The sequence below is a fragment of the Chamaea fasciata genome, unplaced genomic scaffold (assembly GCF_029207755.1).
Source record: "Chamaea fasciata isolate MVZ Bird 193981 ecotype frontalis unplaced genomic scaffold, bChaFas1.0.hap1 SCAF_1, whole genome shotgun sequence".
NCBI classification, from domain to species: domain Eukaryota; kingdom Metazoa; phylum Chordata; class Aves; order Passeriformes; family Sylviidae; genus Chamaea; species Chamaea fasciata.
The window spans coordinates 20,376,755-20,393,119 of NW_027094086.1; the positions used below are offsets into that span (position 1 = coordinate 20,376,755).

A 16,365-nucleotide genomic window follows, 5' to 3' on the forward strand; every position below is an offset into this window, starting at 1 on the left:
ACTAAGAAACCATGAAAAGGCTCAGGTCATTACACAAAGATTTCACTGTCCTCAATACTATAGACTGCAAGTACAACCAGATGTTTTAATTCAGTAGTCTGAACAGATGCTGTTTTCCATTAATCTGCCTTTTTGAGTCCTATTTTGGATTTGCTATAAAGTTACTGCATAAAAGAAATAGGGTAAAATTCTGCACAGCAGAAAGACAAGCTTGCAAGCACAGGGACAAGCTCTGTCCCACTGCAACTGTCATGTCCCACATTTTTTCAGTGAGAAGGAATGAAGAGCACACACTGGCTATGACCATCTGAAACAAACCAACAGTCTCAGTGCTGATTCAAAATGCTCAGTTCGTATTTTATAGGCTACAGAATAAAAATAAGATAAAATTTTAAACTAGAAAATCAAATTTGTAGCATAAATTCATCAGATCTTGATCAGGATAATCATTAAATACTTTCTTACCTGTCTGATGTGTCACTTGTTACATGATGCTTTACTGTTGAACCATTCTTAATTGAGTCTTGTCTTGTGAGCCCTTGAGATCTGTTTTTGTCCAAAGCTTGTGTGGATATGTCACCTGATGGTCCCTGGTACTGCGGATGCTCCTGCAGTTTTGCTTTTTTCTCTTGAGGTGCTTCCTCATTCCTCAGAGCTCTAATTCCTTCTTGGTCCTGCTGGTGTGGTGCATGTGATCCGCTGTTATAGAACCAGGCTCCTGATTTTGTGAGGATTTCTTGTTGTTTTCGGCACAAGTTACATACCCACATTACCTGTTCAGACACATTTAAGTGTAAAATCCGTTAGCTTGTAAACATTGTAGACATTTTTACCAAGCATACATCAACAGACTGTTACCATTTCCAAAGGTAGAAAGACTACAGTTTTAATTCCATTAAAATTACAATATCTTAGCTACAATACAATAAAATCTATCTATACAACCTTGGAATAACTAGTTTTGGGGAAAAAAACCAACAAAAATAATTTTAGTCTTTTTTTTCATTATTTTTCATACAAGGAAAAACAATAGATAGTAGCATTATAAATAAAAAAGGTTCTAATACTGAGGTCCCGATGGTAATAAATGTAAGTTTTGAAATTTAACACTATAATTTGAGGATGATAGAAAAAATTAATTAAATCATTAAACTTTTATTCCATTTTAATTCTGTCACTAACAGTAAGGAACTTTAGAAAAGGTCATCTGCTGTTCCAAACAGGCAATTTTATAATTCTCAAAAATGCTCTGCTGATTTATTTCCATGGTGGTCTATATCCAATCTTACATGAAGACAGTGACTTCAAGAAGTGACTTCAATTTCAGAGCAATTTTAAATTAAAGCCATTTTATAACTAAAATAACGCAATGTATAAAGTGGTGTTTCTCTCTATTTCACACCCACAATTTAGCTTTCACTATATGCTTACTAAATTATTAAAATTATTACAGCTTCCCAGCTGTGTTATCGTGCATATGAGTAATGAGATTTTTTCAATATTCTAAGATGTCCTTCTTTCTAAAGCTTTTGTATCTGATCACCTTAGTCACATGGCAGTTCAGGAAATCAACAACAGCAACTATCTGTAGGTTAATTTCATAATAACATTCAGTTATTATGAGAATAAATCAGAATGCAGTGAATCGAATACAACACACCAGTCATGAACCCATTGGACCATTCAAACTAATTATTGTGTTACCCTAAAATTTGGATTGTAGATAGTATTAACTCACTGCAAGTTTCATCCTTCACTCTTTAATCTTCACTTTTCTTAAGCCTTAGCTCCTTTTTCCTCTTCTTTCTCTCCCCTTTATATATTTTTGTCTAAGTTCACAGACAAAATTATACCAGTTTTACTATATATTCCTTGAATGTCTACGCTCAGCCTTCAATCTAGTTATCTTATCTCCAGTTTGAATCCTACAGCAAGCTGCCTGTTTTTCAATGTTTTAGAGATAGAACATGCAAAGGCTTACATCAATGTTCATCACTTTTAAACACAGCCAGCTCCATGGAATCACATGGAAGATGTAGTTTCTACCTCCACAATACATCTAGCTCAGTCCTCCAGAAAAGATTTCAGAGGTTGACACCTGTATCATGATTTCATTCTCCAGATTGTTATCTAATAGATAATTTGGGCAATGCTCTCTAGTCAAGTCTCACAAAAAATCTTTCAATGAGATTTTCATATAGAAGGTTACTTGGATGCAAGGTTCATACTCAAACTAAAGTCACCAACTGCCTCATTCACAAACTTGTGAGCTGGGGCAGGAAGAGAAGGCATCACTTGCCCATTTAATGGTGGTGGTATGCCTCATCCTAGTGAACTTCCTTGTTATCTTTCTATAGAGCTGATATCATTTAAGAGAACTCATGTCTGCTTACGACAACGATACAGAACAAACCACCAAAGCACTGAGGGCAAAAAAGGTCCCCGAGTAGCAGCTTGCTCTCTGAGGTATGTTAGATGTCCTTAGAGGACATTTAAAGGTCAAAACTGTGTATGCTGCAGGCCTGGACATCATTCAAATACAAATTTAGGAACAGGTCTGTTTTACCTTTGTTATTAAAGTTGGAAAGTACAGGAGAAAGCATCAAAATGAAATTTCAGAACCCAAGACAGAAGTATTTTTGCCCTCTTTAATCAATAGCAATTAAAAGGTTTTAATATGATTTCCTATCACCTCCTCTAAAAGTAGAATCAGGAATAGTACTCCTGACCTAAGCTTATTCCTGAAAAGTTTATTAAGGGTATTTCAGATTGGAAAAAAAATCAAACACATGGCATTTAAAATGCATTTATGAATTTTGCAGATTTTTTTTCTGCATTTCTATGAGCGTTTTCTGATAATTACAGGTCACACTTCCGATAAAGCCTTATTTTCAACATAACTTCAACATGCAGGATTTCATTGTGTTAACCCTAACATAATTTTAGCTTCAAATAATCACACACAGTGAGAAGAATTGGAACTGTCACACAGACAGAAATGTTTGTGCTTTCAGTGAGCACAAAAATTAAAAGCCCTCAAATCGTACTGGGAAAAATTGCCTTTCCGGTGTTATGGCAGCATGTAAAAGCATTCTTGCAATCTAAAAACTACAGATAACTTATAGTGCAGACCTCTCAATTAAATGACAGACACACTTGTAAGGTGGTGCCATAAGAGCACAGATGGGAAGGTGGCATGTTCCTGGAGAGGATTCCTCCTTCTGCCCCCAGGGGCCTGGGACATACTGCCCAGCAGCTCACACACATGCAGAGCAAGTCTGTCCCTGCCAAGTCCCTGCCAGGACAGAGCATTTACTGGGACTGTGACAGCAGCACTGCACAGAAGCAAAGACCACACGAGTGGACTGCATGCTCAATACATGCATTTTGACAAACCTGCGAGGAGAAAACATAGAATTTTCCCTTCCAAAACAGAAATAAAGGACTAATCCCTTACATCAGAAATCTGCACTCCAGGGTAGGCACACTACTACACCCATTTCCAACTCTCCTAACTACCTTCCTAAAAACAGTCATGAGCATATTTTGTACACAAAAATCAGTGTTGCAATTCTTGGGTGCCAATGCTCCACATGAAAACACTGCCAATTCGAAAAGGAAAATATGGGGGAAAAATCTCCTCTCCTACGTTAAGTGCTAGTCCAAAACCAGAATCCCAGGTGCTAGTGACACTGGATCGGGATGTGCTTTTCCATTGGAAAGGCTGAAACACCACCTAGTGCATACAACAGGCATTGCTGAAGTTCAGTTCAAATCAACTTCTCGTTGCTGAAAAGAACACACTAAACATACCTGAAATTTTCACATTACCCCTTATACCGATTTTTTCAAAGAATAATTTCTTTTCTTTATACAACACTGAAAAGAAGTGTTCCAAATTTGGATTAGATGGATTTTCCTTAAACTTTCCATCTGCTTTCCATTCTTATAGGTTAGTTCTATGCAGTGAACTAATATGTTCTAACTCATTTTTGATTTCTTCACTATTTTTGGCAAGATTATTCATAATACGCTCCCACTTCTAACCCTGCCCAGAAGCTTTCATCACATATTATTAGCACTTATTTTTACATGGGCCCATAAAACAAATTCTACAAAACCTACAATAGTCAGTAATGTCACATCTACATATCAGAAATAAATAATGCACAAAAAATCCCTTCTTTGTATTGTCCTAAAAATATTAAATTTTTTGTTCTTAGATAAAATTCTTCAAACATATTTGACATACCATTTTAAATAAATGGGAAATATAGTATTTCACCAAATCTGTTAGAGTTCACCTGCTTGGCAGAAGCATCTAATATATATCAGCATTATATTAACTGCTGCATTTGCTGCTAGTAATCTTAAGCAAATTTCATAGGTTTTTTTTGGTTTTGGCTCTCATATTTTATGAAGGATACAATTCTTTAAAAATTACACAAGTTAACAAGACTACAGTACTGAAAGGAAAGGGGAGACAGAAGGAAGAGTAGAAAAACTCTGCTTGGGTCATCAAGGTAACTAATCATGATTACACACATATTACTGCTAGTCCTTTTTCTTTCCCCCTAATTTGTCACCAGTACAAAACTTCATCACATCATGGAGCAGTGCAATGTTTGAAGCCACCCTTTACCAAGGAAGTTGCTTCAGGGATGTAGCACATCGCTCCATTAGTCACTAAGTTGATGACAGGTTCCAGAAATCATTAGGGTTGGAAGGAACCTATGGAGATCATCCAGTTCAACTCCCCTACCAAGGCAGGGTCATCTGGAGCAGGGGACACAGAAACATGTCCAGGTGGGTTTGGCATGTGTTCAGAGAGGGAGTGACATCCCTGGGCAGCCTATACCAGTGCTTTGCCACCCTCAACTTTACTAAGTTGTTCCTCATGTTAAGGTGGAACTTCTTGCATCTTAATTTGTGGCTGTTGCTCCTTATCCTGTCACTGGCCACCACCCAAAAGAGTCCACACGCCAATGTGGAATAGACACCAACAAACCAGCACTGGCAGTAAATAACGAGTCACTTTCCTCTGTGCAGTCACAGAAGCTAGAATTTACTGTAGCAAATCTGTGCATCTTCAGAGAGTATAGACCCAGTATCAATAGCGGTCAATAGTATCTTACTTCTAGTCCCTGTTTCTGCTAATTGTTCCTCATTTTGCCTACTTGAACATCATCTCCCCAGAAAATGAGATGGAACTGCTTTTCTGGTTATTGGGGTTTTTTTCAGAATACATTAAGATCTCTCAAATTTTCCCAGTAAAATAACAACATTATTAGCTGTCCCTGTCAGAAGTAAGAGTTTTTAGTACCCTATTTATTACTTAGAATTCAATCTTCCTCAAATCAGACTAGAAGACTTCTAGAAGTTAGCTAAAACATAAAATCTTATCTACTTGGTTCTATAAACTACCAAAACATGTCTCAGGTTTGCATTAAAAAACAGTAATTCCCTTTTGCTCTCCCCATCTGAATTCTATGTTCTCTCTTACACCCAAGAGTACTGATTTCTACTGCTGATGAGGGATAATTTGAGCTGTTTTCTATAAGGTGTTTCCTTTAAAAATTTCTGGGTTAACATTCCTTTTTAATGAAAGTGTATATGACTGTGGAAGGCATATATAGCATGTGCTATCCATAGCCAGCATTCATACTTTTGGAAAACAGAGGCTTTTGCAATGTCTGTACAATTTCTCTATACAGACATAATTCTAGAGGTTTGGGTCCAGAATACAGATGCATATTTTGCAGCTGCTAAGACCTATTTTAAAAACACAAAATCATTATTTTGGAGTGAGTCAAATAAATCTTTATGCTCATATATTGTAAGCATCAGAGTCTGGTTATGACTTTAATGAACAGAAAGTCATCCATTTCTTTGTACTGCTCTGACTGTTCAGACAAGACCCCTTTTCATTCCCTTCTGTTACATTAACGCACTTAGTGAAATACATTACATAAAGAAAGTTAATCTCAGAATTTCTGACTTGTATAAAAGTTGATAAAGATTACCTGTTTTTTCAATATTTTGCTATACCACTAGTCTGTGCTATGATACCGACTTTCATGTTACGATCAGTTTGACTGAATGCCAAAACTGCTCTAATGTTTATTTGTCTTATATCTGTAATGACAAATGGATATCTATCCCCCAAAATTGTATAAAATATCACAAGAATTCCAGTACCAGCCAAGAAAAGTGTGAAAGTGTATAATACGGGTATGAGATGAACACTTTTACAAATATTTTAAGAGATATGTGTATTTGCACTACAAAAATTCTTTGTACTGGGGGAGTGGTTATATTTGCTCTTGACTTTTTAGTGAATGGACACATCACATATGAAAAGTAATAATGGCCATAAACAAGCAAGTCAGAGTGAAATAAGCATGTCACTTCTTGTGAATGCATGTGATACAGTATATATTTACATGACACTATATTTCAAGCAGAAGAGAAAATTATGTGACTACAATTTTTAAAAGGTACTCTTTTGTACTAATGGTGACCTTATCCTAATGGGGAGTGTATCTCTTTTGCATCACTCTTTTACTGTCCTTAAGACATAAACTAGTAATCTTGTTCATACTTTTTTTAAAACCCCTCTACATGCACAGTAAGACTAGAAATAGTTAGAACACAAATCTAGCTGGGTTAATACAAGCCAAAGCCCATCCTTCCTAAAATATATTGTATAAAAAGAAGTTCATGTAGAAAATATCTGATATTCTTCAAGATCTGTTAAGGTAATAATTTGGGTTTTTTCATTATGGCACAGGCACAACTCAACACTATCCAGTCCATGCCAATGAAGACAGTGCATAATTCCTACACAGTGCCAAATTGAAAGCTCCTTCATGAGATTTCATGATTTCATAAAGAACTGGAATGGTGTACGGACTTCCAGTGAGAAAATGGCTATTGTGACATTGGGTGTGCTTTGGATATAGTACAAACTGGTCAGTATTATCTCTCAACAAATAAGGCTGCACTGCTTCCAAAATAGGTTTCATAAACCTATGCAGGACTCCAGAGGGCCATGAGGGTTTATTAAATCAGTGCACTGGGTTTGGCATGAAATAAACCCGCTCTAAGGAAACAGAGTTTACAACATGACTCACAAAGGATGTCTTTAACCTTGGAAATTTGAATAATTACTTAATATATTGAGAATGTATTGGACTCCAATCCACATATTTACCAAATTTTCAGATTTGTAAGTCACAGAAAAGCAAAAGAACACAGTTCCTGCACTTTTCTTAGGAAACTTAAGCTCATTAAGTATACTTAATAGGAAGAAACCTCATGAATTGCTTCCAGTTTCCTGCTGTTTCAAAGAAAATAATCTCTTTTTTAAACTTCAAAATATAATAAACTTTCTTAAAATTAACTCTAAACAATGAGCCCAAAATCTGTCAAAACACTTTTCCAAATCCTAAAAGCTACAATGGAAAGAATGCCTTTCAATTTCCAGTGCTTATATATTCCAAACTAGTTTATTGCAATTTATTCTTGCACCAGTATGGTCATTAAGTGTAGATAGCTCTTTCCTCACCTCACTGTCTGCTGCCTGATGTTTTTATAGTGACCAATCACATAACCTCTCTGCTTTCATTTTTCAAGGCCAAATAGATTTTGCTCTTTGAGACTATGCCTATACTAGCAAGACATAACTCTGTCACAGGGCCAGCTGCTGGCCCAGGATTGCTTGCTAATTCTTGTGCTTCCTGGCACAGTCAGGCCTTTGCTAACCAGCATCTCCCAGACAATGCCAGCTCACAGTGTAGGAGAACAGCATGGAGCAAAAATTGCTCCTAATAAGCAGCTTGGACTCAGTTACCCTGCTATGAAAAGCGGAATTCAAGACTGTTGATCAAGGCTGAGCCACACAAGAGTGCCTGAGTTAAGAGAAGAAAGCCTTATGAGTTCTTAAACTCCTGATTTTACACTTAGTGGTATTTTATCGCACTCATTTTCACTACAGGAGTTCAGAAGGTCATCTGGTTCTCTATTGTGCAGTATCCCATTGCGCCCCTGTGCTGATAAGTATCCAGCTTTGTGTAACCAATGTATTTAATTACAGCTTTCTTGTTCTCTATGCCAAGGCCACTAGTGAAAATATTTAAGGTTTTCCCCAGTACTAAGGCTTGAGGAACTCATCTAGGAATGTTGATTACAGCTTTACCCTCTATTTCAATTAATCTTCATTGTTTCAGTTTAACCAGTAATTTCTGTTGCTCTACTATAATTTAAGCTTCTGCAAGGAAGTTAGTTTTTTTACACTAATCCTTAGCCATCCCTGCACAAAAACAAGTTACTTGAATTCCTCAGTCCAATTTTTTTTGCCTATTTGTTCCCTTAATTCCTTCAAAAATAATTCTCTCTGTAAAGACTGCTGTTAAAGCAACTTAGCTCATGGATTAGAAATTTGTGATGGAGAAAAGAAAAACTTTGGTTAAAAATAGAATTATGGTTGCAAAAAGGAAATACAAATAGGCATTAGAATTACTAATTTTCAGAATTTTTCTAGCCAAGTCAATAACATTAACAGCTTTTACACAAATATTGACTGTCTGAAAATATTAGGGTTTTTCTTAATAAAATATTATTACAATATTTTATTAAATATTTTAATACAAATTAATTATTATGAGCTATTATTATAATAAATATTTGTTTTCCACCAAATTTGGGACCCAGTAGAAACAATCCAAATGACGCTTCCAAGCTGTTTTATTTTACCAAGACTTTTACTCTCATAGGCAATATTAAGTAGTATTCATCAAGTGATTTCATTTTGAGACTTTTGTTTCCTAAAAGTCTCAATTAGATGTTATTTAAGCCTCTTTGTGCTCAAAAATCTGTCCTTATGTCACAGCTTCAATAAGGGACGAGCTAATAAAAATAACAAATGATCTACAGCCCAGAGGTGCTGAGCATATTCATTAATTAACACTTGTAAACTGTCTGAAGATGAATGGCACTAAGTGTTCACAAGTTATTTATAAATGTAACACACAATATTAACATCAACAAGGGGCCAAAAGGGAGGAAATGTGACAGGATCACAATAAGCCTGGGGTCTGTATGCAGATGGCACTAAATTGAAATCAACAGAATTATACCATTTACATCATCTGTGTCATCATTCATTACTGAAATTGTCTGAGAAAAATGAAAGATCCAACTCTAATGAAATGTAATATAATAGAATGGTAATAGAAAAATTGAGATGCTTATCATGTAGTTACTGCTGTATTGAATCCCATATAAACATTCTTCAACTTTACATGAACTTGCTGCCTGGGCTCTAACAATGCAGTCACAGCAGCACAGCCCTCAAAAAAAAATGTAAAACATATAGAATCATAGAATGTGTTGAGTTGGAAGGGATCCATAAGGAGCATGGACTCTGACTCCCTGCTCCTCAAGGAACTGCATACAACTGAACCATATCACCATCTAGATGCTCCTGGAACAGGCTTGGTGCCATGTCCAGTTCTCTGAGGTGACTGTTCCACTGACCAACCACCCTCTGGGTGAAAAACCTTTTCCTAAGGTGCAATCTGAAGCTTCCCAGCCCACTTCCCCATGCCTGTGGCGAAGCTGCAGACTGCAATGAGGTCACCCCTTCGCCTTCACTTCTCCAACCAGGACAAACCAAGTGACCTCAGCCACTACTCATAAGTCTTTCCCTTGAGAATTTTCACCACTTAAATCTCCTTCCCCTGGACTCACTCTAATAGTGTGATGTCCTTTGTATAGTGTGGTACCCCAAACTGCACACAGCACTCAGTGAGGCCACACCAGCTCGCGGTATGGTGGGACAGTCACCTCCTTCCACCATTCTCACTGCTGTGATATCCAGCCTGGAAACATACATTGAGTTGTATACTACAACAGCTGCACATCTTAATCCTGCAATAGATGCAGCTATAGTTAACCCTGACAGAATAGTAAGAAAATCTAACATTAAAAAAAAAAAAAATTATATGCATGTATGTTTGTTTCATGAATTTCAAAAAAGAATAGACTAAGGGTAAAAAAGCAACAGACTTAGTGACACCTTACACAGTCACGTATACAAGTCTATCAATATGCTGGAGAGAGCAATTATATTTTACTAAAGGAAAAATGGAACAATGAAATAAAGATCTTTCTTCTTCTTCTTCTTTTTTTTTTTTAATCCAGTGTCAAATAGTCCCCTTTGTTAGGAAGCAAATATGGTTAACTGCCTATTCTTCTACTTCATATATATTGATTTGTTTATGTACTTCCATAATTATTTCTTACTTTAAAATAGCCACAAATTCCACATATGCAAGTCCTTCTGCTACTTCAGCAGTGGCAGCTAGGTGAATGCTTGCCCTTCTCTGCTAGCATAAATTAGCAAGATTTGAAAGTGTTATTGGTGAGAATTATCACCTTCCCTAAACTTAGTTCTATTTCAAATTCACTCAGATAATTGTATTTACAGTTTAATGACCACTTCCTGCTTCATAGCTCTTTTGAATCATTTCCTCTTGTTGGAAAAGTTAAATATATCATGATAGAACTCTTCACATACACATTCTTTGTATGTGAACTGACAGTCCAAAGCACTCATACTTTCATAAGTCCTTCATGTTCTTCCAAACTCTTAATATGAGACTCCAGATGAAGCAAGAACAGCAAACAAGTCATGGACAGTGTCTCGAGGAATATCAATAACTGAATTTCTCTTCAAAAAAGAACCTACACTACAATTTCAATTTGCAGCTAACAAGTAAATATTAGACTTCAAAGAATATAAATGAATTATAAAGGAATTTTGTCCTGAAAAACTTTGCATCCGTATTTGAAGCATTCACAAGAATGAAAGGCTTTCTAGAAGTATATCCTGGAAACTATGTCTGTGCCTTAGAAAGGACACAGAATTTGCCTAAAAAAGAACATATATTTTGTTGGGAATTCTTTCTAAATAGGCTGTATAGTTTTACATTCCAAATCACAGCTGGAAGCTCCTATCAATTTATCCTGTTAAAGCACTGAATCTTACTATTGATACATCTGCTTCTCCTTTCACTTTTTCAATATTCACTACAGACAATGTTGAAGGAAGCAAGTCAGCTCTGTGAAGACACCACATGCAGCCTATTTAAATGGGCTAGCCTAAATGTTTGAGGCTTTAGAAAGAAATTAGTTAAACAGGCACTTTTGCTGAGAATAAATCCTGACACAATGGTTTTATTATGAAAGAATTTTTAATCTTCTCAGCCGGTGATGTTATAGGTGTTTTAATTCTCAGTTCTGGACCAAACCTAACCCACACTTAAGTCAATGGAACATGAAGGTGGTGGTCTATTTCTCTCTGATAAAGCCCTCTTTTTCTTCCCTAACTGCTAAGGGTAAGTTGTAACTGGTGCATGTTCTCCTTTGAGTAGGGCCTTGCGCAGCAGGCAGCCATTTGGTGGACTTGGGGCACGAACAAATCCTTATCCGTGACAGTATCAGAATCCCATTCATAGTACTAAATATATCGATAGCAGCTTTTTAAGCTTATGGTACAATAAAATTACAGACGTCTAAGGTTCCGGGATCATACCTATTTTATTTCAAAGTCTTTTACAAACAGCCTGTTAAGATAAACAGATGAATAAGCTATAAAACAGAAACAATCATATAAACCTAGAAGGACTCTGGAAACATAAATTATGACCAAAAAAATCTTTTGCAACATGGTCAATATTAATAAAGCACTTCTCTTGGATAAAATATAGCTTTTTAAATATTTTTAGTGAGTACTTTAGATTGGTGTCTGAATCTATAGGCTAAATTTTGAACTAATTTTCACTTTTTGCTATACAACAATGTTAAGAAAAATGTAAGCAACTATGCTCCTCCCAAGTTACTGAGGCCAGGCATTCACTACATGGAAAGTTTTCTTTGGCCACACACAATGATGTCAAGAAAAAAAAGAAGTCAAACAAGGCTTAGATAAAACCAAAAAATTATTTGAAGCAAAGTAGGAGGAATTTGCTTCACATCTATAGAGCAAAACCAATTTGTTAAAAAATATATACTCATCATGGTGATATAATCTAAAAATTAACTAATATTGAATGCAAAGATACTAGGCAATTGCACACATTGGGAGAAATAGGCATTTGAACCCTATTTTCAATGTAAAGGTTAAATTATTCTAATCTCTTCGAAAAGATCCCATACTTTGCCTACCTAAAACAGTAGGAAATCGAAATCGTTAACAGCAATAAATATCATCTTTCATAATCACATGACCAAGTATCCGAGAGCAAGAACACCGTAATTAACAGGTCATGACTCTGAAGCTATGTAGCAATTACAATGAAAGATGAACAGGTGAAATGAACACTAGTGATTAACACTGACCAACTTTAAACATTTAAAGATAAGTGGGAGGTACATGTATACATAGTAAAAAAAATTACTCAGATTCCCACTTAATTAAGATACATCTGGATTCTATCAGCATTAAAACACTGTAGGGATTTATTTTGTGAAATATGAAACAGAAATCCTTTAAATATGTATTTGGCCTACAAACCATTGGTATTTTATTTCTTGTAGATATAAAACGCTAAGAAGGGCTTGTGAACTACATGAAACTAATTCTCAAAAAGCCACAAACAGTAACACACATAAATTGACTGAAACTGAATTAGCTACCTGAAATCCAGGCTTTCCCGTGGATCTTCTTGATGCTGAATGAAGGCATCTTTACAATAATTCAAACCAAGGAAGTTTTAATTTTTGAATACCCTGTTTATAGTTCATAGGTGACATCTTTTTTAAACACATGATTTTTCACATTTATTTAAATTTTTCCTTGGACGCACTGAGGTTCAACATCTGCTAGAATCGTCTACAGAAGTGCACTCATACTGCACTGAATAACTGCCTTGCTTGTGCATACAATATTTCATATATTAACAGATACCGGCCATGCAAATTCCTTTTTTCACAAAGCAGATCTAAAGAGCAAACAGATATTAACCCAGGCAAAGCCTTTTTCATTAAATTCCTCAACCTACCACCAAACTGTTCCTTGAAGACACTAGCTAAATAAAGCTCTAAGTAAACAGTTGAGGGCGAAAAAACACCTTGGGAGGTTTGCCACTTTACTCTATTACTAGCAATGTCTTCATTATTTATATATATACGCACTGGTTTCCAGCCACTGAAGCTGAATCCAGATAATTAAACATTTATAACATCCCCTGCTATGCCATAATGTCTAACTGTGTCCAAAGAGGCCTAGGTGTGCTGTTACACAACTGAGACTGAAATGAGGAATTTGCTGAGCTACCTTTGATAAAGGTCTACACCTGGAACTTAATAGCACATGGTAATGTTTCTGAATATTGCAACAGGTGGCAAATAAAACTTACTGCTCAAGAACTGTTTCATCTTCTGGTTCCAGAATTGCTATGTGTAATGCTCTTGCTCTATTAATTTGAACAAAAATGAAAATTTATTGATGTGCTATAGTTTTTATTGTTATAGCAATGTTATAGGAATGTTCCGTACATGTTTTAAGACAAGATCATTTTAGGATAGCTTGAAGAAGAATTTCAATGGAAAACCAATCCACTTTGAGTAATTTGAAGTTAAAAGATAAATTTCTAGTGCTATCAGGGTGGGAAAAACAGCTAGCAAAACAAAAACTGGTCACTCTAATTTCACTAGACTACATCACCCCTAGTGCTTTTCAGAAATTCAGTACCATCTAAAACCAAACCAGCTACTTCTAGTTTCTGTACTGTAATATTACACCACTGTAGTGTATATGTAAAGGACAGGGTTTAAAGGAAAAATTAGTGTCTTATACACTGACTGTTGTGGGTGAAAAAAATTATACAAGATTTTGGGCATATAAACCCTTGCTCTTCTAATAGAGAAGTACAAATATGACTGTAAAAAGAATCTCAGACTCACTTTCATAGTCAGTTTTGAGTATGTTCTTAAGCAAGAAACATATCTGACTGTTCTTTAAGCACTGAACACAGATAACAAAAAAAAAGTCTCCTTACATGGATCTAAAACCCCATGTAGTCATTGTATTGAAACAGCTAAGACCATTTTGAAGCTACATCATATGAAGAAGTTGTCTTATTTTTATTTTCCAATTAAATTTCAAGGAGAAGATGGAAAAAGAGATTGGCAGTTCCTAGGAAGACATTCCCCTTTCCTTGAACACAGTGAAGGGTAAGCCAATGATTTGTACATGAGAAAATACACCAATGGGCATTTCAGTGAGGACAAAAAACAGAAACAAAACAAGTCCCCCAATATCTCCAACAACTCAAAGAAGTGTATATAAAGTTGGATTATGGACTACAATGTAGTGTCATCTCCCTGTTCTTTGACTGTGATGGCCAACTGACAGCGTATTTTGGTATGACAGTAAAGCCATAAAAGTTAACAACACATGAGATCTAATTTAGAAAAAACATTTGTATGCCAATTTAACCATTAGTAGGAGGTATTTACTACGTATAGTCTTCACCAGGCTTTCAGGCAAGTTTAAGTCTGCTACTTGCAGATTTAAAAACCCATGTATAGTGACTAGATTCTATCATGTCCCATCATGACAGTCTTGAAAACATTGAAAATGAAGTTGGGTAACATATTTTGAGTAGAGGAGGTGACTTCATTGCAGGATAATTTTGACAGGCAAAAGGAGCAACGTAATATTGAAATATGTTTGGCAATCCAATTTCAACCAAGTTTGTTCCCCTTCTGCTACTGGATGTGCTTTCTGTTAGTGATCAAGGAAACAAGAGTGCAGTCTGAATGCAGTAAGATAAAGGAGAGCAGCTTAGACAAATGGATATGTGAGAAACAGGATCAGAGAACAGGTTTGGACAAGTGATCCAAGTGAATTCAGGAAGATCTAAGTTGCCAACTCTCTGAATGACTTTTAGAGATCCCAATCTGAAAGAAAACACTCAAGAGTTGAGGAAATTCATTAAGCATCCCACAGCAAAGAGGGATCTCAGAAAACAATCCTATACAATAGCTGGTACAGGAGACTTTTGTCAGAGGTATTCTAAGTATAGGAAATATTTTATTTTTACGAGTCTCTTTCTAAAAAAAGGATTTCTTTCCAAATTTCAGTGGTCTGGAAATAAACACATTTCTTTGTTAAAAAAACCAAAAACACAGCAAATACAGGCCATGAAAATCTTAATGAGATTTTAAGTGTGTTTCTTCATAACACACAAAATCAGCTTGAGTCAAGTGTCAAGAAGAGAGTAAGAGTTTCCCCAGATATTTTCCAATAGCAAGAAGGCAGAGGTAGGAGAAGCAACCTATGGCTTCTACAAATATTTTTCACGTTTGTTCAGTTCCAGATGAGAAAGTTGTCAGGTGCTGCGGAGGTACAGACCTACAACACTGATGGTTTAGAAATAATAGGGAACTCGGTAGGCCCTAGAACATCTTCAGAATGGCAGAGGCAAAATGAGAAAAACTTTCTCCCTTTTTTAACAGCGAAAGTTTCACAAAAAGTGACAGAAAACATTATAATCAACACCTAGGTCTCTCCTGACTGGAATAAGAACGTTGATTTTTGTTTGGAACACGGTGAAGAAAAACTGGGGAATGAGAAGTTTTAACTGCAGTAAGATAAAGGGATGGAGAATAATGCCCTGTGATAAATGCTTTTTATTTTTTCTACTGTAATTTTATATAGAATTGTTTTAGGAAAAAAAATTCTTAGGACTAGTAGAAGTTTCAGAATAGATTTTTAAAGATAAGCTGTTTGTACCTGTCCTAAGTATTTCAAAATTATTAACATTGAAGTATGTCTTCTACCTTTCTAAAGAAAGTGCCAAATATTTTATTTCCTTGTACAGGAAATATAGACAGAACAAAAAGCAAGTTCCCTTGCATTCCTCGTCAGGTTTATCCTGTACAAAATTATAAACAGTTTTGGTGAAGGCTTTGATCTGTAGCAGTTTAAAACAGATTCCCTAAAAACAAGTTCCTAAATCCACTGAAGGAGATGAATGAACCAAAGAAGCATCAGAAGCTCTGAGGCCCATGCCACTGCCGACTTCACGTCACGACAAAACTTATCATTTGAAAACAAACACTTAACAAATATGAACTGATGTATCTAAACCTCAAATATCCGTAACAAAACACTCCACTGGAATTTTATCAGTTTTAAAAATCCAGACAATGACCAACAATGTGAAGGAACCACATTTTCTTCTGTCAGGTCTTTCCAAAAACGTGTTAGGTTGCTTACTCCTTGTCTCCAAAGGACCAGTGGTTACCTTAAAGTCATGGTGTCCAAGCAAAGGTACAAAGTCTATAATTTCATTT

At 35.8% G+C, this 16,365-nt stretch overlaps 1 protein-coding gene across 21 annotated transcripts in view; it reads right to left on the bottom strand.

Annotated features, from left to right (window-relative positions):
- RIMS2 (regulating synaptic membrane exocytosis 2) overlaps positions 1-16,365 on the bottom strand; it is a 452,662-nt gene that overhangs the window by 336,585 nt on the left and 99,712 nt on the right. For all 21 annotated transcript variants that reach the window (XM_066177495.1, XM_066177469.1, XM_066177464.1 and 18 more), the window contains one exon: positions 466-773. In XM_066177495.1, coding sequence (XP_066033592.1) covers positions 466-773 — 308 coding nt within the window. The remainder of the gene's footprint in view (positions 1-465; positions 774-16,365) is intronic.